The sequence below is a fragment of the Pongo abelii genome, chromosome 17, assembly GCF_028885655.2.
Source record: "Pongo abelii isolate AG06213 chromosome 17, NHGRI_mPonAbe1-v2.0_pri, whole genome shotgun sequence".
Lineage (NCBI taxonomy): Eukaryota > Metazoa > Chordata > Mammalia > Primates > Hominidae > Pongo > Pongo abelii.
This window is the reverse complement of record NC_072002.2, coordinates 22,409,028-22,435,274: the sequence shown is the minus strand read 5'-3', so window position 1 is coordinate 22,435,274 and position 26,247 is coordinate 22,409,028. Positions and strand designations below refer to the sequence as shown.

Genomic DNA, 26,247 nt, shown 5'->3' with positions numbered 1-26,247 from the left:
AGTTTTACAACTCAAGAATGTATTTTCTCAAGGACTTGGGAGTCATCTCTTCGAAATGTCATCCCCGTCTCCCAGTTTTGTGGGAGGGTAGGAGCCCAGCTACCAGACAGCACCTGGCTTCAAATTGTAAACCTACCTCCTGTCATAAAGATATGAAAAATTAATTTTTCCTTTGGATAAAGGCAATTAGCAAACGCAAACGGCCACTGCATTTACCAATGGCCACTCCATCTTCAGACGAATTTAGGATGAACTCTGCGACAAAAGGTATAGCAAACGCAAACGGCCACTGCATTTACCAATGGCCACTCCATCATCAGACGAATTTAGGATGAACTCTGCGACAAATGGTATAGTGGAGTCCCCTCCCCGGAGGGCTGTCTCGTTTACCTCGGGAGCATGCGTGGGGTAGGTTGCATCCTCCCGGCTGTTTGATACAGGCTGAGATTTCTGTCTTTGCAGCGTATTTGGAGGATTGCTTGTGATGCACATCACATGCTGGTTTAATGTTTGTTCAAGACCCAAACTGCAGTGGAGTTTTGAGGGTTGGCAGGTTTGTTTTTCATCACACGTCCGGACAGTATAAACCGGCGTAGCTGGACAGGGCCTTGGGAGAATTTGGACAGTGGGAGTAAGGACGAGCGTCGCCTCCTACGCCCGCGGCATCTGCAGCAAGCGCGCATCGCGCACCCCAGGGTAGCAGCGTAGGTCTGGGGCTGCGCCAAAGCAGCGCCCGCAGAGCTATTTTTAGCCGCTGCAGCCAGCCGGGCCACCAGACCGGGTGGGCGGCATCCAAGAGCGCCCCGCCCATCGAGGCCCCGCCCACGCCGCGCCCGGAGCCGCGCGGCCCGAAGTACCCGGCCGGGATCCCGGAGCCCGCGCCCTGCGCCGGCGGCAATGAAGATCTGGAGCTCGGAGCACGTGTTTGGGTGAGGCCGGGCTGAGGGCCGCGGTGGGGCTGTCCAGACGCCGGCTCTTGCTCCCGAGCCCGGCCGGAGCGGTCCAGGAAAGGCCGGACCTCACAGCGGGCCTCTTGGAGTTCCCCGCCCCGGGCCGGCCGTTCCCAGACCGCAACTTCGGCGTCCCGGAGAGGGGCACGCGCGCTTCCCCGGGACCGCGGTCTGGGCGAGGCTCTGCGCCGGGTACGGCCTCTCCCCCGGCGTGCGCAGGGGCCTGGCTGCAGGCAGAGGCCCTGCTGGTGGTCGACAGCCAGGGCGGGGGCAGCCGGAGCCGGGGGCGGCCGGAGCCGGGGGCGGGCGGGGGCCTGGCGCTCGCTGCTCTCCTTGGGGTCGGGAGCCGGGCAGGGGAGAGGCCTGCAAGCTGGCGCCTTTGCTGAGATTGTCATAAACCTTCCGCGCGTTTCACAGAGGGCCCACGGCGGGCTGTGAGCTCTGGAGGAAGCTAAAGGGGAAGAAGGCATTTGGGGGGCCCTGGCCCTGAACTCACTTGTAGGCATGGAAGGCCTCCAAGCCAGCGTGGAAAACCTCGAACTGTTTAAAAATGCCCCCCCGGCACACAGATGGAAGTGGAGGTCATTATCTTAAGTGAAGCCAGGCCCAGAAAGACAAGTATCGCATGTTCCCACTCCTAAGTGGGTGCTTAAGAATGTGTTCACATGGATGTAGAAAGTGGAACGTCAGATGATGGAGACTCTGAAGGGTGAGGGGGTGAGTGCAGGGAGGATAAAGAGAATTGGTTAATGGGTGCAAGGCACCTTCCCAGGTAATGCATACCCTAGAAGTCCTGACTTGATCACTACGAAATGTATGCATGTAACGAAATTGCACATATACTCCAAAAAATTGTGCAAATAAAAAGAGGAAAAAAGTGCCCTCCTAACCTAAGTGGTATCTTTTCCTTAAGTCAGTGATCTGTGACACACTGCAATTATTCTTTAATGTTTATTTACAGCAACAAAGATTTTTTAATTATCTGACCTCACTTAAGCATTAAACATTTTATTTTTTGGGGAAAAAAGTACTGTGTGGAAGGAAATTGTCACCCTTTGGCTCTTTTTATTTATTTATTTTTTTGAGACAGAGGCTCGTTCTGTCACCCAGGCTGGAGTTTTTTTTTTTTTTTTTTTGAGACATAGGCTCGCTGGGTCACCCAGGCTGGAGTGCAATGGCGCAATCTTGGCTCACTGTAACCTCCCCCTCCTGGGTTCAAGTGATTCTCGAGCCTCAGCCTCCTGAGTAGCAGGGACTACAGATGTGGGCCATCACGTGCGGCTAATTTTTGTATTTTTAGTAGAGACAGGGTTTTGCCATGTTGGCCAGGCTGGTCTAGAACTCCTGACCTCAGGTGATCCACCCGCCCCGGCCTCCCAAAGTGCTGGGATTATAGGTGTGAGCCACCGTGACTGGCCTGACTTTAAACATGTAAAATTATAATAAAAATATATCAAGTGGTTTCAAAACCTCTGAAATTATTTTTCATGAAGTCTTTAGACTTGATGGGATCTAATTTTTTGTATGGCCTGCAGTGTTTCTCAAGTGGGTTTCCATCAGCAACAAGGATGGGGGCATCACTGAGCCGTCTGGATGCTGTGGGCAGTTAAGTCTTTGCATACCAGGAGTGCCAGACGGTTGGGGCTCAGTTTTCTCATGGAATGGCCGAGGTCTGCCCTAGAGGTTTGTGAAATGTCTGTGGACAAGCGCAAATGAATAGCCAGCTGTGAAAAATCACAGTTGATGCTTTTGAAAATTGTTGCAGCTGCTAACTCCCGTTTTTTTTAAGCTTTACCGAAGTATGCTTTACATACCATAAAATTATACACATTTTAAGTGTATATAATTCATTAAGTTTTGCTAAGTGTGACCATCATACACACAGTTCAGTCCTAGAACACTTCTATCCTCCTGCAGAGGTGCCCCATGCTCATTAGCTTCACATTTTACCCCATTTTCACCCCTGCCCCAGGGAACCAGGAATCTTTTCTGTTTCTATGAATTTGCCTTGTTGGGACATTGCATGTAAATGTCATCCTACAATATGGGGTGTTTTGTGTCTGGCTGCTTTCACTTAGCATGATTTTCTTGAGGCTCACCATGTGGTAAAGTGTCAGTATTTCATTTCTCTCGTCATTCATTTTGTATTCCTGGCACCCCGCCGGGGCCTGGCGCCTAGCAGGTGCTCAGAAGTGGTGAGGAATCTTACATGGAGATCAGATGTCCTTCCAGGACAGGGGCAGCTATCCACCAAAGGAATCCCGGTCATCCCTGGAGCTGCTGTGGACTAGGTGCTGATTCTCTGCCATAGACTTTTGAACTTAAAAGCAAAGGGCTGTAATGAAGCCTCACAAATGTGGAATGTGGCTGGCCGAGGATGCTGTCATTGGCCTGTGGCTGGACGGGTTATGAATGATGTGATACCATGAGGTGGTACCATGAGGTGGCATAGCATCCAAATGACAGTACAAATTGGAAGTCTGGCTTCCTGGCTGGACTTACTGTGTAGTTTTCCCCTTGTTTCGTCCATTGAAACCCCTGATTTTTTTCCTTTGAGGATTATAGACCTTTCTTTTTCTTTCTATACTTAAAAATAAAAAAAGTTTGTTGTACTGTTAGGTGAACATTTGATTGGAAATAATAAATTTACTTTTTTTTGTCCTTTTTTTGAGGCAGAATCTTGCTCTGTCGCCCAGGCTGGAGTGCAGTGGCACGATCTTGGCTCACCACAACCTCTGCCTCTCCGGTTCAAGCAATTCTTGTGCTTCAGCCTCCTGAGTAGCTGGGACCACAGGCCACCACGCCTGGTGAATTTTTTTGTATTTTTAGTAGAGACAGGGTTTCACCATGTTGGCTAGGCTGGTCTCAAACTCCTGACCTCAAGTGATCCACCCACCTCGGCCTCCTGAAGTGCTGGGATTACAGTGCTTTTGAAATGAAGAAATAATTAGGCACACTTTGATCTTATCAAGTTTTCTTCCTGTGTCCACATTGAGAAGAAACTCCGCCCCTGAGATCACTCATAGCAGACAGCAGTGTAAACACTCAGACAAACAGAGAGCCCGGGGAAAGGCCACTGAATTAACGTGTGTGTTACCCAGACAGGGGTGAAAGTAGTTTAAATATAATTAAAAGTATATGGCCAAAATATAAAAAGGGGCATTTAAAAATGAACAGGGTTGCCGGGTGCGGTGGCTCACGCCTGTAATCCCCGCACTTTGGGAGGCCGAGGCGGGCAGATCACAAGGTCAGGAGATCAAGACCATCCTGGCTAACATGATGAAACCCTGTCTCTACTAAAAAATACAAAAAAAAAAAAAATTAGCTGGGCGTGGTAGCGGGCACCTGTAGTCCCAGCTACTCAGGAGGCTGAGGCAGGAGAATGGCGTGAACCCGGGAGGCGGAACTTGCAGTGAGCCGAGATCGCGCCACTGCACTCCAGCCTGGGCGACAGAGCGAGACTCTGTCTCAAAAAAAAAAAAAAATGGACAGGGTTTAAAATGTCTTCTTCCCAGCATTGAGGTTTCAGGCAGACCTATGACAAAATCGTCAATAACAAAGCCCATCACAAATAGATTTCCTGCAGGGTTCAAGGCTGCACACACCTTTGATTCTGACAGCTGCCAGGAATGTCTGGCCATGCCCGTCTCAGGGCAGGACGGGCTTTGGGGCACGGGGAGTCATACCTAAAGCAGGCTTGCCTTCCAGCTATGAGCAGGGAAGAGAAATTGAACATTACAGATGAGTTGAAGCCTGCTCTTCCCCTCCCCACTGGTGTTCCGCTGTGTCTCCCTCCCTGCAGGCAGCCATGAGGATGAGTTTGGTGGGCATCCTTCTGAGGGGGTTCACTTTACTGCATCTGTGTATACGCATGTGTCATGTTGCCTTCTTTTCTTTTTTTTTTTTTTGAGACGGAGTCTCGCTCTGTCGCCCAGGCTGGAGTGCAGGGGCGCAGTCTCGGCTCACTGCAAGCTCCGCCTCCCGGGTTCACGCCATTCTCCTGCCTCAGCCTCCAGAGTAGCTGGAACCACAGGCGCCTGCCACCACACCCGACTAATTTTTTGTATTTTTAGTTTAGCCAGGATGGTCTCCATCTCTTGACCTCGTGATCTGCCTGCCTTGGCCTCCCAAAGTGCTGGGATTACAGGCATGAGCCACTGCTCCCGGCCTTTTTTTTTTTTTTTTTTTTTTTGAGGTGGAGTCTCACTCTGTTACCCAGGCTGGAGGGCAGTGGCAGGATCTCAGTTCACTGCAACCTCTGCCTCCCAGGTTCAATCAGTTCTCCTGCCTCAGCCTCCCGAGTAGCTGGGATTACAAGCAGCTGCTACCACGCCCAGCTAATTTTTGTATTTTTAGTAGAGACAGGGTTTCGCCATGTTGGCCAGGCTGGTCTCGAACTCCTGACCTCAAGTGATCTGCCCACCTGGGCCTCCCAAAGTGCTGGGTTTACAGGCGTGAGCCACTGCGCCTAGCCCTACTGTTTTTCAAAAATCCATCCATATGAGATGTCTATAGATGTCTACATAAATATATGTAGATATAGATAGATATTAATAGCTGTATGAATGTGCCACCATTTATTCTTTTTCTTATTGAAGGGCATTACGTTTTCCTCTTATTACAAATGGAACTGCAGGGACCAGCCCTGTGTCTATTTCCCACTCAATCAAGGGCCCACTCAGGCCAGTGGATTTCAAGCTCTTCAGCCTCAGGACCTCTTGATTTAGCAAAACCCTAAACAGTTTTGCTTATGTAGGTTATATCTGTCAATATTTACCATATTAGAAATTAAAAATGAGAAATTGAAAAAGTTAATTCATTAAATTTAACAATAATAAACCTGTTATGTTAACATAATGTTTCTGAATAAAAAACTGTATTTTCCAAAAATTAGTGAAAGGAGTGGCGCTGTTTCTGTTTTTACTAATATCTACAATATCTGGCTTATAGGAGATAACTTGATTCTCATATCTGCCTCTGCAGTCTGTGTTTGGCAATATATAGTTTTGGTTGAAGTGTGTGGATAAACCCCAGCCTCACACAAACATGCAGCTGGAAAAGGTGGGAGTATCTTAGTAGTCTTTTTAAGTAATTATGGCTATTCTTTCCTACTATGACGAAAGAAACAGTAGCTTCTTAACACTTAGTTGGAATACAAAACCTGAAACTATAATGAATAGAGTATTGAGCTCTGAGGCCTAGTGGGGGGAATCGCTTGAGCTCAGGAGTTTGAGACCAGCCTGGGCAACATAGTAGCATATGTCTCTACAAAAAATTAATACAAAAATTAGCCAGGTGTGGTGGCTTGTGCCTGTAGTCCTAGCTGTTCAGGAGGCTGAGGCAGGAGGATTGCTTGACCCCAGGAGTTTGAGGCTACAGTGACAGAGCCACACCATCTCTTAAAACAACAATCACAACAACAAACCCATTGGCCTGTCCTGTATATGAATGAGTCTTTAACCCAAGTATGACTTGGAATCGTTTGGAATATAGGCCTCCACTGAGCGTGCAGCATGGGGCAGTCATCCAGCTCCTGGTAGCAGATACAAGTTTTCTGAAATTTCAATTATCACTTTATTTATTTATTTTTTTTCCAAGACAGAGTCTCACTCTGTCGCCCAGGCTGGAGTGCAGTGGCGTGATCTCAGTTAACTGCAACCTCTGCCTCCCAGATTCAAGCAATTCTCCTGCCTCAGCCTCCCAAATAGCTGGGATTACAGGTGCGTCCCACCACGGCCTACTAATTTTTGTATTTTTAGTAGAGACGGGGTTTCGCCATGTTGGCTAGGCTGGTCTCGAACTCCTAACCTCAGATGATACGCCTGCCTTGGTCTCCCAAAGTGCTGGCCAAATTACAGGCGTGAGCCACCATGCCTGGCCAAATTATCACTTTAAAGCTCAAATTTTATCTTTGGCAGCTAATGCTATCAGTTGTTTTCCTTGAAGCACAGGCTTACTTTGTTAATTTTCAAGAAATCAGCTGTCAGATCCCCAAGTCTGAATAAGCAAAGTGTATCTGTTTATTGTTCTTTCTGTTTATTGCTCTTTCAAGTACAAGAGGCAGGCAGTGGAAAGCAGCAGAGAGACAGGGGCTCCCACTCAGAGTGAACAAGTGCTGGCACCCCCCAGACACCCCACAGTCGAGGGACTTGGGCCGCAGCAGCAGAGGCGCTTCTGGTACACTTCTGTTCCCTCACACCGAATATCAAAGAGAAGAGTACTCAGGGGTCAAGCAGTCATAAAACTAATCACTTGGCCATTTAATCACAGATGTCCCTAAGAGAAAGTGGCATTGTTTCCCAAGTGCACAGCAGTGAGGACTGTGGTGACCACATGCAATTTGGAGCCCTGCCTTGATGCTGGGAAGATACTGGCTCTGTCCTTTTATTGCTTTTGCAGAATCAGTGCAAATGTCAATACAGCAAAAAAGGCCAGTCATTGGCCGGGCGCCATGGCCCATGCCTGTAATCCCAGCACTTTGGGAGGCCGAGGTAGGTGGATCACCTGAGGTCAGGAGTTTGAGACCAGCCTAGTCAACATGGTGAACCCCCATCTCTACTAAAAATACAAAAATTAGCAGGGTGTGGTGGCTCATGCCTGTGGTCCCAGCTACTCGGGAAGCTGAGGCACGAGAATTGCTTGAACCCGGGAGGTGGAGGTTGCAGTGAGTTGAGATCACACCCACTGCATTGCAGTCTCACTCTGCAACAGAGTGAGACTTGGTCCTCCCCCTGCCCCTCCACCCCCACCAAAAAAAAGGTCAGTCACGTCTCAGTAGCACTGTGACAACAGTTGTGTCTGGAAAAGGTCTTGGAGCCACCAGCATATGCGGCCCACATGCTAAGGAGCAGCTGATGGAGGCCTTGGGTCACTTGGTGGTGGGATGTAGCAGGCCTATTATCTTGTTTTTGGCTGCCTACATCTTTTTTTTCTTTCTTTTTTTTAGAGACGGTCTTGCTCTGTTGCCCAGGCTGGAGTGCAGTAGCGCAATCACGACGTACTGCAGCCTCAAACGCTTTGGCTTAAGTGATCCTCCCATCTCAGGCTCTGGAGTAGCTGGGACTATGGTTGCGCGCCACCACACCTGGCTAATTTCGGTATTTTTTGTTGACATAGGGATCTTGCTCTATTGCGCAGGCTGGTCTTGAACTCCCGGTCTCAAGTGAACTTCCTGCCTTGGCCTCCCAAAATGCTGGGGTTATAGGCATAAGCCAACACATCTGGTCTGCCTACATCTTTTTTTTTTTTTTTTTAATGTTTATTTTTTTGTTTTATTTTGAGACAGGGTCTCACTCTGTCACCCAGGCAGAAGTGCAGTGGTGCAATCTTGGCTCACAGCAACCTCTGCCTCCCAGGTTCAAGCAATTCTCCTGCCTCGGGCTCCTAAGTAGCTGGGACTACAGGTGTGCGCCACCATGCCCAGCTAATTTTTGTATTTTTAGTAGAGACTAGGTTTCACCATGTTGGCCAGGCTGTTCTAGAATTCCTGTCAAGTGATCCGCCCGCCCCGGCCTCCCAAAGTGCTGGGATTACAGGCATGAGCCACTGTGCCTGGCCTTAAATCTTTTTAAGACAAATTTTTTACTATGGAAATTTCACAACTATGCAAACATGGAGAGACTAGAATACTGAGAGCAGGTGCCACCCCCAGCTTAACAGTTACCCTCTGGCAGCCAGTCCAGGGTCCTCTGTGTCCCCACCCACTGCTCCTTCCCCTGGGTTATTTTAGGCAAATCCCAGACATCATGTAATTTCCTCCTTCATCTTCCCGACGCTGTTGGTGCTTAGAGAGTCCTTTGTTATTCCTTTTCATTCCCCAGCACAGAAACCAGCTTCCCTTAGCCCTCCAGGCAGACCCACCACACACATGGTGTCAGAGCACTTAGGACACGTGTATGTGGGGAGCCATCTATGCTGGGTGGCAGCAGAGGCCTCTTGCCCTTGGGGGATAGGTTTCCCCAGAGGTCTCCATGAACAGCAGCAGAGGAGGCTCCTGCCGCCTGGGTGGGGATCTCTGAGTAGGCAGTTCTCTGCTCCTCTTGAAAATAAACTTCAGCACATTCCTCTTCTGCCTAAACCAGGCGGCTGAGAACCCTGACTGATTTCGGCAGGGGCGGGGTGTCCATATTCAGCTTCTGTGGGTAAACTGCTCCCATTAGTGCCTGTGCCAGTTTGTGTCCACCAGCAGCACTTCCTGTTGTCCTATTTCCTATACCCTTTCCAGTACTCAATATTGCCAGACTTGTCTATTTTTGCCCATTGAAAGTGTGTCAGGCTATTTTTGTTCTTTCTGTTTTTTTGTTGTTGTTGTTGTTGTTGTTGTTGTTGTTTTTGTTTTTTTAGACAGGCATTTGCTCTGTCACCCAGGCTGGAGTGCAGTGGTACAATCATGGCTTGTTGCAGCCTCGACCTCTGGTCTTAGGTGATCCTCCTGCCTCAGCCTCAGCCTCCCAAATAGCTAGTACCACAGGGGTGTGCCACCATGCCTGGTTAATGTTTTTTTTTTTTGTAGAGATGAGGGGTCTTGCTATATTGCCCAGGCTGGGCTCGAGCTCCTAGCATCAGGCAGTCTTCCTGCCTTAGCCTCCCGAAGTGCTGGGATTTAAAGGCATGAGCCACTGTGCCCAGACAAGGCTATTTTCTTTTCTTTTTGAGATGGAGTCTCACTCTGTTGCCCAGGCTGGAGTGCAGTGGCGCGATCTCGGCTCACTGCAAACTCCGCCTCCCGGGTTCACGCCATTCTCCTGCCTCAGCCTCCGGAGTAGCTGGGACTGCAGGTGCCCGCCACCACGCCCGGCTAATTTTTTGTATTTTTAGTAGAGACAGGGTTTCACCATGTTAGCCAGGATGGTCTCGATCTCCTGACCTCGCGATCCACCAGCGTCAGCCTCCCAAAGTGCTGGGATTATAGGCATGAGCCACTGTACCCGGCCAGACAAGGCTATTTTCTTTAACCAAAGTGTGTGCTATTGACTTGCTGTGCTTAGACTTTATCATTTTAGAGATGTTGAGATGTTATTATTATGTTTATCATTTTCCTCCATTGTTCTGTTGCTATCTGTGTGGTCATCCTGCTGTAATTAGTAAAATTATTTATTATGTGCATATTTTAAGCAGATTGTATTTAGTTTAAATCATCATCCAGAAAGATGCAAGTTTTTAATTTTAATTTTAATTTTTATTTTTGAGATGGAGCCTTGCTTCGTTGCTCAGGCTGGGGTGCAGTGGCGCGATCTCGGCTCACTGCAACCTCCACCTCCCGGGTTCGAGCAATTCTTCTGCCTCAGTCTCCCGAGTAGCTGGGATTACAGGCGCCTGCCACCATGCCCGGCTAATTTTTGTATTTTTCTTAGAGATGGGGTTTCACCACGTTGGCCAGGCTGGTGTTGAACTCCTAACCTCAAGTGATCTGCCCGCCTTGGCCTCCCACAGTGCTGGGATTACAGGCATGAGCCACTGCATCCAGCCCTAAGATGCAAGAATTTTATATGAAAGAAACATTATTTGAGATAAGCTTAATGCAATAATCTCTCAATGTTTAGATTATTTTAAGCTTAATGTTAGAAGGCATACCCTATTCTGCTTAAAGTAATGATTTCTATGGGAACAAATCTAAGGAACTTAACTGAAAAGCCTTCAGATTATTTATTGAGGAGGCTCTCCTGGGTGACTGGGACCCTTTCTGCTTCACATGAATCTCTAGATTCACCTTCCTTACCTAGATCTGGGGTCTGCCATGTCCCTGACGGTTCTTTCCTAAACCTCAGAGAGACGAAAGGGCTCCACTCTGACTGAATTCCTAGAGTGATCAGGACCACCCAGTCTTGGCTTCTTCATCCCTCTCTTCTCTTTATGTTAGCCAGTGGAATGCGTTAGCTTAGTGACACAATTGCATGGTTTGAAAAACTGAACATAAGTGTTCTATTGTTAAGAGAGGATTCCAGGCCAGGCCCTGACAATTTAGAGGCCACCGAATGTAGTAGAAAGAACAGGTTAGGGAGCTGCGAGACCTGGTTCTCATCTGGGCCCTGCTGCTAACTTTCACCTAGGACAAGAGTTTGATGAGGGTAAAGTAAATTAATGATCACTCTGTTATATTGAAAATTGACCTCAAATATGGAACAAAAAACTTCAGTATCCTCATAATCTTTCATATTTTATTTGGAAATTTCATTTCTACCACTTTATCCTAAGGAAGAATTAGATATGTTGAAAGACTAATGTACACAAATGTTCTCTACTGTTATAATTTATCGTGTAAAAGTGGAAGCAATCTACATAACATAACCCACCACAGAGGACTGGTGAAGTATACACAGCCACAAGATGACCTAGTGTACAGCCGTTTATAATCATATTCCTGAAAATGGCTTCATGATATAGGAAAATGTTTATCAGCAGTTATAAAAAGTGGATCGTAAACCCATATATTGAGTGTAATCCCAGGTTAATTTTTCAAGATGTGTCTGCATGTGCATGTATGTGTGTCTGCATGCGTATGTGCACACATGTGAATGTGATGGTGCATATGTGTGTGCACACATCCAGGCTTGCCTCTGGGCTGTGTCTGTACATATGCTGGACAAACCTCTCTGGGCACTTCTGAAGAAATGATGATCTTGTCAGAGAATGTTTGTCCTTGCAGGAGGCTCAGAGGCTTCCTGGGAGAGAGCACACCTTGAAGGAAGGGCGGATTAGGACAATTAGGGCAATAAAGTGACTTGCTAGCAACCCCTCAGCAGTCTGTGGGAAGGTCCATGCTGGACAGGTATGGTGGCCCCTCACTTGGCTCCCTTCAGACGTGTGTCTGACCCCTGCAGGTTTCAGGCCTAAACAAGTGCAGAGCTCTGGAAAGCAATGGGTGACTTGCAACCACTCTGATGGCAGGAAATAAAACAAGGGGAGGCTGAGTGTGGTGGCTCGTGCCCGTAATTCCAGCACTTTGGGAGGCCAAGGCAGGAGGATTGCTTGAGGCCATGAGTTTGACATCAACCTGGCAACATAATAAGACCTAAAAAAATTTTTAAAATAAAAGGTTGGGCTTGGCACGGTGGCTCACGCCTGTAATCCTAGCACTTTGAGAGGCTGAGGTGGGCAGATCACGAGGTCAGCAGTTTGAGACAAGCCTGGCCAACATAGTGAAATCCCGTCTCTACTAAAAATACAAAAAAATCAGCTGGGTGTGGTGGTGGGCACCTGTAGTCCCAGCTACTAGGGAGGCTGAGGCAGGAGAATCGCTTGTACCCGGGTGGCGGAGGTTGCAGTGAGCTGAGACAGAGCCATTGCAATCCAGCCTGGGTGACAGAGCAAGACTCCGTCTCAAAAAAAAAAAAAAGTTGGCCAGGCGTGGTGGCTTATGCCTGTAGTCCCAGCACTTTGGGAGGCTGAGGCAGGCGGATCACTCCCAAATCCCACTTTGGGAGGCTGAGGCAGGCGGATCACTTGAGGTCAGGAGTTCCAGACCAGCCTGGCCAACATGGGGAAATCCCGTCTCTACTAAAAATACAAAAATTAGCCAGGTGTGGTGGTGGGTGCCTGTAATCCCAGCTACAAGAGAGGCTGAGGCAGAAGAATCACTTGAACCTGGGAGGCGGAGGTTGCAGTGAGCTGAGATCGTGCCACGGCACTCCAGCCTGGTTGATAGAGCGAGACCCCATCTCAAAAAAAAATTAATTAATTTAAAAAGTTAGGCCAGGCATGGTGGCTCACGCCTGTAATCCCAGCACTTTGGAAGGCTGAGGCGGGAGGTTCACGAGGTCAGGAGATCGAGAGTACGGTGAAACCCCCTCTCTACTAAAAAATAGAAAAAAATTAGCCAGGCATGGTGGGGGGCGCCTGTAGCCCCAGCTGCTCGGGGGGCTGAGGCAGGAGAATGGCGTGAACCCGGGAGGCGGAGCTTGCAGTGAGCTGAGATCGCGCCGCTGCACTCCAGCCTGGGTGACAGAGCAAGACTCCGTCTCAACAAAAAAAGTGATTCAGGTTTGGTGGCACACGCCTGTAGTCCCAGCTACTGGAGGTGGGGCAAAAGGAGGCTGAGGCAGGATGTTCACTTGAGCCTGGGAGGTTGAGTCTGCAGTGACCCTGATGGCACCACTGCACTCCTGCCTGCTGGGCGACAGAGTGAGACCCTGTCTCAGACAAACAAAAACCAGGGGGCTGCCAGGTGCCGAGGCGTGCAGGTGCTGAGCCGGCGGCCGGGGAGGGCTCGCGGGACTCCTCAGATTTGTGGGACGAGCCTTTCATTAAAGTGAAGAGACTAGCGCGTTGTGCAGGCCTGGCGGCGGCTTTTCCTCCCCTTTACCCTTGCGGCCCCGGCCCCGGCGCTTGCTCACCGCCGCCTATGCTCTCCCCGCAGCCACCCGTGGGACACGGTCATCCAGGCGGCCATGCGCAAGTACCCGAACCCGATGAACCCGAGCGTGCTGGGCGTGGATGTGCTGCAGCGCCGCGTGGACGGCCGCGGCCGCCTGCACAGCCTGCGCCTGCTCAGCACCGAGTGGGGGCTGCCCGGCCTCGTGAGAGCGGTGAGCGGGGCGGGGGCTGCGGCTCCGGACGCGCCCGACCCCCCCACTCCCGCCCCCGCCCTCTCCCGCGTCCCTCCTCCCCTCGTCAGTCCCTCTGCTGCTCTGGCTGCCATCGGGGTGGGAGGGCGGCGGGGGGCCTTTCCTGAGATCAGGGGGCGCGGGGTGGGGGTGGCGGGGGAGGGGAACTTCCCCGAGATCGGGGGCGCGGGCTGGGGGGGTAGTGGGAGGGTTTTCCTCGAGATCAGGGGGTGTGGGGTGGGGGATCGGTGGGGGGGTCTTCCTCGAGATCGGGGGTCACGGGGTGGGGGGACGGTGGGGAGTCTTCCTCGAGATCGGGGGGCGCGGGAGGCTCTGCTCGGCGCCTGGCGTCTGGCATCCCCACCTGCTCTCCCAAAGGGCCCGGACCTGCTGGATTAGCACCGCCTGGCGCCCCTCCTCCTGGCTTAATCGCCTCTAAAGCCCAGCGTCCGCAGCCAGCCGCATCCTAGGGCACCAGGATTAGGCTTCACCATGGTTCAGCCCCCCGTGGCCTCTTCCTCAGAGCCAGGGAGGTCACTGGAAATGCGAATCTGAGCACGGCTCACCCCATCCCGGCCCCCGGATCTCCTCCACCTGCAGTCCACGCCCTGGCCTGGCGCAGGCCTCTCAGTCAGCCCAGCTCCTGCTGCAGGGGCCTGCACCTGCTGCCCCCAGCCCGACACCCCCACCCCAGCACTATGGTGGTACCTTCCTCTTTGGGGAGTCTGGGCTCTGCCCAGACTCCACCCAGCAGAGGGGCCTCCCAGCTCCACTGCCTGCAGCCTGTTTTATTTTGCCGGGAGCATAGTGCTGCCGCACGCTCTGCTCTGTTGGAATTCATTTCTTTGCTCAGTGGCTCACCTGCTGGAGCGGAAGCGCCCTGGACACAGGGGTTTTGTCTCTGTCCCTTGCTGCATCCCATGATATCATTTCTTGAATAGTGAACTAATTAGTCAATGCAATGGTATTCGGTGGTGATATGAACTAGAATTTTTAACGTTCCACTGTGCTAGTTTTTGCTTTGTTTTTTAGATTTTGGGAACCAGTAGGACTTTGACATACATCCGAGAACATTCTGTGGTGGATCCCGTGGAAAAGAAAATGGAACTTTGTTCTACCAATGTAAGCAATGGCCTCAGATGAGAAAGGGGCTCAGTGTGTCTGGGTGGTGGTGCGTAAGGCTTTCGTTTAATTCTATTTCCAGCCCACCTTTGGTCTAGGTGTTGCATATTTTTAATAGAAAGGCTGAATTCATTTAGCAGTTCATCTTTTTATTCAAGTATAATAAGTATATAGAAAAATGCACATAATGATGAATTGTCACAAAGAACGCACCTCTTAACTAGCAGGCAGGTCAAGCAACAGAATTTGACCAGCCCCTGAGACCCCTTGGGCACCCCCCACAGGATAACCACTGTCCCGACAACCAGCAGACGTTTTTGTTTTTTTAAAGATTGGGTCTTGCCCTGTCACCCAGGCTGGAGTGCAGTGGTGTGGTCATAGCTCAGTGCAGCCTCACACTCTTGGGCTCAAGTGATCCTCCTGCCTCAGCCTCCCAAATAGCTGGGACCACAGGCACGTGCCACCATCCCTGGCTATTTTTTTATTTTTATTTTTCACAGAGGTAGGATCTCACTGTTCCCCAGGCTGATCTCAAACTCCTGGTCTCAAGTGATGCCTCCCAACGTGCTTTTTTTTTTTTTTTTTTTTTTTTTTAATTTTTGAGACAAAGTCTCTCTCTCTCACCTAGGCTGGAGTGCAGTGGATCTCAGCACCCTGCAACCTCCACCTCATGGGTTCAAGCGATTCTCCTGTCTCACCCTCCCAAGTAGCTGGGACTACAGGTGTGTACCACCAACAGGCATTTTTTTTTTTTTTTTTTGAGACGGAGTCTCGCCCTGTCACCCAGGCTGGAGTGCAGTGGTGTGATCTTGGCTCACTGCAACCTCCGCCCCCTGGTTTCAAGCGATTCTCCTGCCTCAGCCTCCTGAGTAGCTGGGATTACAGCCGTGTGCCACCATACCTGGCTAATTTTTGTATTTTTCGTAGAGAGGAGGTTTCACCATGTTGGTCAGGCTGGTCTCGAACTCTTGACCTCGTGATCCGCCCGCCTCGGCCTCCCAAAGTGCTGGGATTACAGGTGTGAGACACCGCGCCCGGCCCCAACAGGTATTTTTAAAGCTACTTCCCCCCTTCACTCCTCTCTCACTTCTCTCAACTAAAAAATGTATATTGGCCAAATGCAAATGCAAGAACATGTTGGGAATATGCATGGGCTAGGAAAATTATTTATTTCATAAAATAATCCTTATTTTCAGCAAATATAGAAATGGGCTATGGTGGGTGAAGTCAGCGGTGCCCTCATCTGGCCTCCCTTTTCTGTCCCCAGTGCCACGGTTGGCTCTAGCCACCACTATTGGTTCTGCCAACAGTATCAAGTGCCTGCCAGGTACCCAGCACAGTGCTAGGGATGGGGAATGCAAGGATTAAGGTATTTCCTCCTGACTGGCTCTGTCATCGCACCGTGGGCATCTAGACAACCCATGTAGGTGGCAGTGAGCAGGAGCTCCCCTAAGTGGCTATGTGAAGGTAGGTGACAGGGAGCCTGGCAGGACTTCTCCATACACACTGGCAGTGGGCGCCTTTGAGCCTTAGAGAGCCACAAACAGATGGCGTTAGAGACTAAGAGGGGAAGGTGGTGTGGGAGGGAGGAGGCTGGAGAGGGGCAGGCACAAGACCACAGAAGAGGCAGAGGAGCCGGAGGTCGTTTTCGTGGTAAGAGGGAGCCACTGAGAGTTTGTTGCAGGAAGGTGAGGGAGCCGGGTTGTGTGTTGGGAAGAATACCTTGGCAGCCTTGTGGTTGGGACCTGAGCCAGGGAGACCAGTAGTCTGGGCAGGTAATTGTCCAGGTGAGAGGTAGCAGAGGCCACCTGGGGTGAGACATGGGGAGTGAGGAGCAGGAGGCTCACGGCGCAGCTCCGCTCTCTGGTGAGGGCACCAGGCTCAATGGTGGCCCATGAGGGGCAGGTGTGAGAAGAGAGAGGTGAGCTTGCTTTGTACATCTTGAGTATGCGCCCCTGTGCAGCAGGCTGTGGAGTGTCCAGCCTGAAGCTGAAGGTGCGGCCAGCGGCGCTGCAGTGAGGGAAGGGCGACCTGGGCCCAGGGGCAGGCAGGGCTGGTGGGTGCAGTGGGTGCAGTGGGTGGGGACAGGGCTGAGGAGCAGGTCATCCAGGCGGCCATGCGCAAGTACCCGAACCGGTACCTGGGCAGCTCCCCATCTTCTCAGCGTCTTGTGGGAGGCCCAGTGTTTGAAAGAAAGTGGAGCTGCTCTGGGTCCTGCGGCTCCCCTGCCCCAATCCGAGGGCCTTGGGAGCTCCTATGAGCTTCTCAGGCGGCCATGGGAACAGCCCCCCAGGATGCTCGGTGCTGTCGGCCAGCCATACTCTGCCCAGCTGGGAGCACCTTCTGTAGAAGGCAGTGGGTGCATCCCTGTGTGCTGAGATGAGGCTCTGAGCCACCTGCAGGATAGAGCCTAGCTCCTTAGTGTACTAACCGGACTTCTGCCAGTGTCCCCTGGTCCTACTGGCTCCTTGTTCCAGGCTGCACGAAGTCACAGGAGCCTGTCGGGGTCCCCACTGGCTATTCCTGACAGCTTATGTATTATGTTCTTTCTGCCCCCGAAACCAAGTTTACTTATGATATTCCACTTTATCCTTCCAGAAAACTCAGTTGTATGTAAAAAGGAGCAGTTTATGCTCCAGTGAAGTCTGATGGGAAGGAACGGGGTTTGGAGCAAGACAGACATGTGCTTGCATCCTGAAGCCATTGCTGGATGGCCCGATGACTTGGGGATGCTATTTACATTTTCTGAGTCTCACATTTCTTGTATAAAAAAGAAAAGAACAAACCTCAGAGAAGTAAGGTTTATGAAACACAGTGACTTGCATGAAATATTGCACATGAAATGACAACAGCTAATCGGAGTTTAATTTGTAATTGATACTGTTAGACAGTTCTGTTGAATATAACGCCCATACACGTGAGACTCTTGATAACCTGGCACTCTGTAGGAGGAGAGAGATTTCCTACTAACCATTTGCATTGGGACAGTGAGGCTGGGGGAGGGATTCAGTGAGAGATTACTGAAAAAATGAGTATTTATCACTACAGAAAGGTTAATTTGCTTTTCACTGTTTAAACTTTTTAAAACATGGTCTTTTATCAGAATTGGCGTTTCGAGAAGAAGGTGAACTGGGTTAAACAATGAAGCAATTCTAGAGCTCTGTTGTCCAGTGTGGCAGCCACCAGTAACATGCGGCTATTTAATTTTAAGCTATCTATGGCCAGCGCGGTGGCCCATGCCTGTAATCCCAGCACTTTGCGAGGCTGAGGCAGGCAGGTCACCTGACTTCTCTGAGGTCAGGAGTTCCAGACCAGCCTGGCCAACATGGTGAAACCCCATCTCTACTAAAAATACAAAAATTAGCCGGGCATGGTGGTGGGTGCCTGTAGTCCCAGCTACTCTGGAGGCTGAGGCAGGAGAATTGCTTGAATCTGGGAGGTGGAGGTTGCAGTGAGCCGAGATCGCGCCATTGCACTCAAGAGTGAAACTCCATCTGAAAAAAAAAAAAAATTAAACTAATTAGGATAAAATAAAATTAAAAATTCCATTCCTCAGTCACATGAGCCACATTTCAGGTGTGCATTAGCTGCACGTGTTTGTGGCTACCATACCAGACGGCATGCACAGGACATTACTGTTATCACAGAAAATTCGGTTAGCGTGGCTCTAGAGCTCCAGTGTTTAAATTGGTTTTGACAGAAAATATAGGCCGGGCGCGGTGGCTCATGACTGTAATCCCAGCACTTTGGGAGGCGGAGGCGGGTGGATCACGAGGTCAGGAGATCAAGACTATCCTGGCTAACATGGTGAAACCCCGTCTGTACTAAAAAATACACACACACAAATTAGCCGGGTGTGGTGGCGGGCGGTGCCTGTAGTCCCATCTACTGGGGAGGCTGAGGCAGGAAAATGGTGTGAACCCGGAAGGCGGAGCTTGCAGTGAGCCGAGATCATGCCACTGCACTCCAGCCTGGGCGACAAAGCAAGACTCCGTCTCAAAAAAAAAAAAAAAAAAAAAAAGAAAATATAGGCTGGGCCCAGTGGCAATCCCAGCACTTTGGGAGGCCAAGGTGGGAGGATCACTTGAGCTCAGGAGTTTGAGACCAGCCCAGGCAGCATTGCAAAATCCCATCTCTACAAAAAATTTAAAAATTAGCCGGGTGTGGTGGTGTGCACCTGTAGTCCCAGCTACTCAGGAGGCTGAAGTGGGAGGATCACCTGAGACCTGGAAGTTGAGGATGCAGTGAGCCTTGATCACGCCACTGCACTCCAGCCTGGGCAACAGAACAAGACTCTGTCTCAAAAAATAAAACAGAGGCCAGGTGTGGTGGCTCATGCCTGTAATCCCAACACTTTGGCCAGGCGAGGCGGTCGGATCATGAGGTCAGGAGATTGAGACCATCCTGGCCAACATGCTGAAACCCTGTCTCTACTAAAATACAAAAAAAAACTTAGCCGGGCATGGTGGCACACACCTGTAATCCCAGCTACTTGGGAGGCTGACGCAGGGGAATCACTTCAACCCAGGAGGCGGAGGTTGCAGTGAGCCGAGATCATGCCCCTGCACTCCAGCCTGGTAACAGAGCAAGACTCCGTCTCAAAAGAAATAAGAGAAAGAAAGAAAAAGAAAATATAGGCCGGGTGGAGTGGCTCACGCCTGTAATCCCAGCACTTTGGGAGGCCGAGGCGGGCGGATCACAAGGTCAGGAGATCAAGACCATCCTAGCTAACATGGTGAAACTCCGTCTCTACTAAAAATACAAAAAATTAGCCGGGCATGGTAGCAGGTGCCTGTAGTCCCAGCTACTCGGGAGGCTGAGGCAGGAGAATGGTGTGAACTCGGGAGGCGGGGCTTTCAGTGAGCCAAGATCGCACCACTGCACTCCAGCCTGGGCTACACAGTGAGACTCCATCTCAAAAAAAAAAAAAAAAAAGTATAAATGTACATAAGGAGTTAGTCTGTTTATAGGAAGTGGCACTGGAGGAGACAAGAACCCTGCAGTCTCCATGTAGATTCAGAGTCTGTCCCATCCAGTCCTAGAAGATAGTGCTCCATGGGCTGCCATGGATAGGTGAAAAGCCTTCTCTCACTTATATGGACACACAGGCCTATTTGTCCTTTTCTATAGCACAGCTGCTGATAGTTTTGGCAGCTTGACTGTACCTTGAAGGCCAGAGCCCTGCTCACATGTGGAGTGGGACATGGGAAGAAGACAGATGACAGTTGCCAGAAGGAACAGCAAAACCATGGTTTCCTAGGACTTAATGTGGTCGTACCTCCTATGCCTAAAAGTTTCTTCTGTTCTGGCCCCACTAAGTGCTAATCTTGGGATGGAAGAGTATGGGCAGACGATTTCGGAAGAAATGCAAGAGAAATACAATCTAAACCTTTTTCTTCTTTTTAAGATCACACTCACAAATTTGGTGTCAGTTAATGAGAGGTTGGTGTACACACCTCATCCAGAGAACCCAGAAATGTGAGTCATCTCCTGTGGGATTGACACATTGAATGCCACGGGTGAGGGCAGGGCAGACCCTCCTCTCTCTCAGGGCTGGTCAGCCCCTTTTCTTCTTGCTCTTTCGCAGGACCGTGCTCACACAAGAAGCCAGCATCACTGTGAAGGGGATTAGCCTCGGTAGTTATTTGGAAAGTTTAATGGCCAATACGATATCATCCAATGCAAAGAAGGTATGTATCTCAATCCTAGGAGTCCTGTGTGTGCTCTAGTTGTTAAGTGCCAGATTAAGAAGATGACATTTTTAGTCTCATCAGTCTTCCTGGCTGGGCATGGTAGCTCATGTCTGTAATCCTAGCACTTTGAGAGGCCAACGCAGGTGGACCGCTTGAGGCCAGGAATTCAAGACCAGCCTGGCCAACATGCTGAAACCCCATCTACTAAAAATACAAAAATTAGCTGGGCATGGTGGCACACCTCTGTAGTCCCAGCTACTCGGGAGTCTGAGACATGAGAATTGCTTGGACCCATGAGGCGGAGGTTGCAGTGAGCTGAACCACCACTGCACTCCAGCCTGGGTAACAGAATGAGACTCTGTCTCAAAAAAAAAAAAATTAATAAATAAAATAAAATAAATAAATACATACATAAATAAAATCCTGAGTGCTGGGGCGCTCCATTTATGCTGAGCTCATAATGCCACAGTATTTCAAAACTAGGATAGGGAAAGGCTGACCCAGGTCTGAGGGAAGTATGTCTATGAAAGCCAAGGGAGCCACAGTTACTCTTCTCAGTAGAGAAAGTATGGAGTAAACCTGGAGCATAAACCCAGCCAAGGCAGCTACCACTTCAAAGAGCCCAAATGTCATAAGCTCAGTTACCAAAGTAAACTAACCCACAACATCAGAAATACAAGGTGTTAACAGTATCAGGTAGGCTATTCAGGACTTATAGTAATTTCCTATTTAATGGGCATTAAGTGGCTTTGGCTGAACCTCTCCAGCAGTGACGCTTCCATGGAGCCTGCTGCCGTCTTCACAGCTCCTCTCTGGCAGGATTTGGCAGTAAGCTTTGTGGAGGTGAGAGGAGAAAGGATAGATCCCAGGAGGCTATCCATGGCACTCCCTTTGTGTCCAGGGCACTGGAACGGAGGCAGAGATTGTTCTAGGAGTCCAGGTTGCCCTCCCCTCCAGCAGAGTTGATGGAAAGAGCTTGAATGTTTGGGAGGAAGATGTTCCTCACATTTAAAGGATGCCACTTGCCAGAGCAGGGCCTTTGCTTTTCACCTGGGCCCACCTCATAGGCTCATGTCTTCCCTTTGTCTGTCCCTCATACCTCTCACTCTTCCCTTTCCTCCCTCTTTCTCTTCCCTCCTTTTTGGGGGTCAGAAGTGAGTCTTCATTTTTGAGATCAGTGGGCGATTCCTAAGGCTGTACTTCCCTTTCCAATGTCCTTCCATGCTTAACTCTCCAACTAGTGGAAAACCATTTATGGCTTGCATTTAGTCTCATCACCAATAGAAGAGCGTGCCTATCTAATTTTGTAGAATCCAGATTTGAGAAACAGAGATTTGAGCAGCTTAGCGCAGTTCAGAGGAGGCAGGGCAGCGAAGGCCAAAGGGGGAGAGCTTTGTCCATGCTGGAGGAAGGAGACTGGATCTCACCCATCGTTGTTTCCAATGCTTGGCTTAGGGCAGAAGCCCTAAATGTTTGCCAAACCAAATATTATAAGAGTAAGGGAATATTCAGTGAAGCCACAGCTACCTTAGACCTTTTATGTGAAAAAATTGGGGTAAACTCAGTGAGGGCAAATTGGCTTTCCTTTATTTCACTTTATTAGAGGTTGTGTTGAAGGCTTAGGAGAGAATTACTGCAAGGTGGGGAGAGGTGTTGTGCCTGGAAACAGCGGAACGGCCTGAGGGCAGGTGCAGGGGATGGGGTTGGGGGTGCGTGGAGGTGTCACCCTGGGTTTCCTGGCCTCCTGGGGCAGCCTCAGCACTGGGATTTGGGAGGTGAGGGACAGGACTTGCTGTATTGGGCTGAGCGGGGTGCTGGTTTGCTAACACAGCAGTGACTCTTAGGCACTGTTTTCCTTCCCCCTTCTGAGCTGGAGGAACTGCCTGCCTGTGTGAAGATCACTCGGAAAGGTCACTGCTGTGTCTCCTTGTAACTGCAGCGCTTGCCTTCTGCAGTTTAGCCCGTGGACTTGTCGCTTGCTATCTGCAGCGGGAGGCGGGACGACCCACTCAGTGCTGAAATCTTCCTGTGTTGCAGGGGTGGGCCGCTATCGAGTGGATAATTGAACACTCTGAAAGCGCTGTGAGCTAAGGAGGCCTGTGCCTGCGCCTGTGATAAATGGTGGTGAGTACAATATTCACTCACCCAGGAGGGCCCTGGAGCCTCTTGTGACCCGTGTGCATGGTGCACATGGCGAGGGGACGCCGGAAATATGCAGCTGCTGGTGGCTCTCCAGCCCGGAGCTCCTTAGTTTTCCACGGTGACACAGAATCACTGGGTTCATCCTCTTTCTATTTCATTCCTTGCTTCGTGGCAGGATTTAGATTCCGAGGAAGCTTGAGCTGCGGCCCTCTGGGTCGCATGGTGGCAGCTCGGCCTCTCCAGCAAGCCGCCCTCGGGCTGGGTTGCTGAGGCGACCCCGGTGACTGTGCAGACTCGGCACGAGTGGCCAGGCCTGTCCTGACAGGGCGCTGTCCTTTGGGTGCATCTGCACCTGCTGCTGTGAGCGAGGTCCTGTGCCCACCTGTTCACTTGCCCCAAGCCAGTGCACGGCCACACAGCTGCGGCCGGCCATTTCCTTTTAGCGGTGGAAACCTTTTCTGGCATTTCCTTGAGCTTCATAAACGTTCCCTGGCTTCTTGTGCCATCAGCAGCTGGACTTCTAGTGGCCCTGCCCCGATGGCCAGCGGCCACCAGGGCCTGATCCCCGGGGAGGACGCGCCTCCCGCCAGAGGCTGTGCTGCGCTGCTCTGGGCTGCTCATCCCCATCTGTCCCCATCTGTCCCCCGCGTGTGTGGGTCCGGGGATCCTTAAGAACTTCGTGCTGATTTTGCCTGAGTCACTGAAGCCATACTTTGCTCTCCTTGAACCCAAGCCGGGGGCAGCCATGGGCCTCACCTACTTCATGGCTGCACTCTGAGTTCAGCGCCTGTAAGGAGCTCCCTTGTCTGGCGTCCTGTGTCTGTGTGGTGTGTGCTGTGTGCTGTGTGGTGAGTATATATGTGTGTGTGGTGAGTGCGGTGTGTGTGGAGTGTGTGCTGTGCGTGGTATGTATATATGTGTGGTGTGGTGTGTGTGTATGCAGCGTGTATGGTGTGCATGTGCTGTATGTGGCGTGTTGTATGTTTGTGTGCTGTGTGTTTGTGTGCTGTGTGTATATATGTGGTGTGTGTGTGTGTGGTGTGTGTGTATGCTGTGTGTGATGTGTATATGTGTGTGTGGTATGTGGGGTGTGTGTGATGTGTGTGCTGTGTGTGTGTGATGTGTATATGTGTGGTGTGTGTGTGCTCTGTGTATGTGATGTGTATATGTGTGTGGTATGTGTCATGTGTGCATGTTTGTATGATGTGTATGTGTGTGATTTGTGTGTGCTGTATGAATGTGTGTATAGTGTGTGCTCTGTGTAATGTGTATATGTGTGTGATGTGTATGTGTGTGGTGTGTGTGCATGTGTGTGATGTGTGGTGTGTGTGCATGTGTGTATGATGTGCGTGTGTGTGATGTGTGTGTGCTGTGTGTGCTATGTGATGTGTATATGTGTGTGGTATGTGTGCATGTTTGTGAGGTGTGTGATGTGTATGTGTGCTCTGATGTGTATGTGTGTGGTGTATGTGCATGTGTGTATGATGTGCATGTGTGTGATGTGTATTGTGTGCTGTGTGATTTGTGCATGTGTGTATGATGTGCATGTGTGATGTATGTGTGTGGTGTGTGCATGTGTGTAAGATATGCATGTGTGTGATGTGTATGTGTGGGGTGTGTCATGAGTGTGGTTTATGTCTTGAGTGTGGTGTGTGCCCCTCTGCGAGCCGACCCCTGGTGTCTCTGCAGATGCTTCCCAGAAGAAAGAAGGTGAGGAGGTGAGGAGAGGACGAGCAAGGACGGGACGGAAGAGCGCGTCTGGCTGCGAGGGCACACAGGGCCAGGGAGGAGGATTAGGCTGGACTCATCGCGGGTGGCAAGTGACCCTGGGACCAGACGTCCCTCCCCTCTTGAGTGTGCAACAAGGAGCAGCCCCAGCCAGCCCCACCGCCGCCGTCTGCGTGGATGGAGGGCGCGAGGCCCTCGCCCGTGTCTCTTAGGGGAGGCGCCCATCGTCCTGCCTGCCGCGGTGGCCCAGGCCCTTCTCTCCCCGCAGGTGGCCCGCGCTGCCCCCGCCCGCCTGCCCGCCCACGCTGCCCTCCACTCAGGGGCCTCCACAGACGCTGGCGGGTGTGCCGCCCTCCAGCCTCTCCGCACCCCCACCCCGCCCCTGCCCCAGTCCCCTCTGTCCTGCAGATCAGCAAGCAGCTCTCCTGGGCCCGCGGCTGCTCCGGGCCTCATCTCCTGCTGGCCTTGGCGGGCTCTGACTGCGGGGCTCACGGGGCCTGGAGTCATGGCTTTCTTCTCAGCCCCCAAATGCCTTTCCTGGAGTGGCTAAGCCTCTCCTGACGAGGCTTCTCATGCAGGGAGAGGGCTAGGGTCCAGGCGTTTCCCGGCCCTTTCTGCAGGCTGTGCCAGCCCCCTCCAGCCTGCCACTGCCCCGCGCGGGGGACATCCTGCGCCCAGGCTGGAGGCCCTGCCTCGCTGCTTGCCAGCCTCACCTGCTAGGGCTGGAGGCCATGAATCCCTCATAGTATCCAAGGTTTGAGTTCCTGTTTTTCTCCTTACAGTTTTGTGAGTGTTTGAGGGACAACGACCAAAGGTCTTTTTCCCACCATCTTTAAATCAAAGTTGTTTAAAACAACATTAATTAAAAAAAAATACATAAAAGCAACCCATGCTTATGGTTAAAAAAGAGTACAGGAGTCTGGAGTCCGTTGAAGGGTAAAGGCCTCCCGCAAGCTGCCAGTCGGCTCTTTTTCACAAAGCCTTCCAGAAGTTTTCTGTGCTTATGAAAGTATATGTGTGGCCTTTCTCTTCCCTTCTTTTATTAAACACAGATAGGCTCATGCTGGATAAACCGTTTCGTGTCTGTCTTTTTTCTGCGTTTAAGCAGCGTCATCTTGAGTGAAGCTGTGTGGCGCCTGCCTCCCCAGTCCTGAAGGCAGCGGGGCCTCTGGCCAGGGTGCTGGTGCGCTGTCCCTGCGCCGCCCTTCCCGGCACGCAGCGCCCTTGAGTGACCCATCTTGCTCCCGCAGCAGCTCTGTAATGTCCCAGTGGGAATGGTCTAGAACTTGTCACCCGGTGGTTCTGCTCTAGATGGAAACAAGGAAACGTGGGATCTGGAAACCATCTCTGAAGCAGGGATGGAGAGAAAGGGTCGCACACTGGCTGGGGCACGCAGAGGTCCCTGCGTATTTTGGGGGGACGATCACATTTTTTAGGCGAGGACAGTTGTAAATGTCAGACTCCAGCCACTTCAAACCTTTGGTGACCAAAGTGGGGTTAAAACAAGCACCTACGTGCGTTGTGGTTATTCTATGCTCTCCAATATATATAAATTTTAAGAAGTGTTTCTTGAGGTGGTCAGTTCTTAAACCGAGATAGTAGTAATTGATTTTCATTAGTGTAAAGTTGTCTTCGTAACTTCCGTGTTGGTTGGAAATAGGTTCATTCTTTGTTTTGAAAAGGAGTCAAGCGCAGTGGTGAGAAGGGGAAGAGGAGAGCAGGCGGTTCCAGTGCGACCGAACGGCAGCCAGAGGCCGCCCTGCCCCGCCGGCCAGAAACGGACTCAGTGCGGACATGCAGCTCTGTCTGTGGAATGTGCATCTGCACGGAGGTGAGTGTGGTCCGATAAGGCAGCAGGCAGTTCGTTTGGGAAAACTGCGCAGGCCTCGGCCTTGGCCTCAGTGGCCAAGCAGTGTTTGTGGGGCACCGAAAGCGGCGCCGCACCCGTGCTGGCGGGCCCGGCACTGGGAAGAAACGACCCCTCGGGCGGCCTACTGCTCCCATCGAAGCCCACGGGCCGTGGCCCTGAGGACACCCAGTGCTGCTCATGCGCAGGGTCCAGGACTCTCA

The 26,247-nt window shown here is 51.0% G+C and overlaps 1 protein-coding gene across 2 annotated transcripts; it reads left to right on the top strand.

Moving 5' to 3' along the window:
* The first annotated feature begins 779 nt into the window (after positions 1–779).
* Positions 780–25,249, top strand: PRELID3A (PRELI domain containing 3A). 2 transcript variants are annotated; one of them, XM_009252223.4, is made up of 7 exons: positions 780–929; positions 13,306–13,474; positions 14,525–14,614; positions 20,022–20,092; positions 20,202–20,304; positions 22,345–22,431; positions 24,139–25,249. In XM_009252223.4, exons 1-6 carry the CDS (start codon positions 898–900, stop codon positions 22,396–22,398), a joined length of 519 nt encoding a protein of 172 aa, XP_009250498.2. In that variant the 5' UTR covers positions 780–897; the 3' UTR covers positions 22,399–22,431; positions 24,139–25,249. The 2 variants fall into 2 exon arrangements, with proteins under 2 accessions (XP_009250498.2, XP_054394137.1); XM_054538162.2 differs by lacking the exon at positions 780–929 and adding an exon at positions 12,929–13,129.
* Positions 25,250–26,247: the final 998 nt, after the last annotated feature.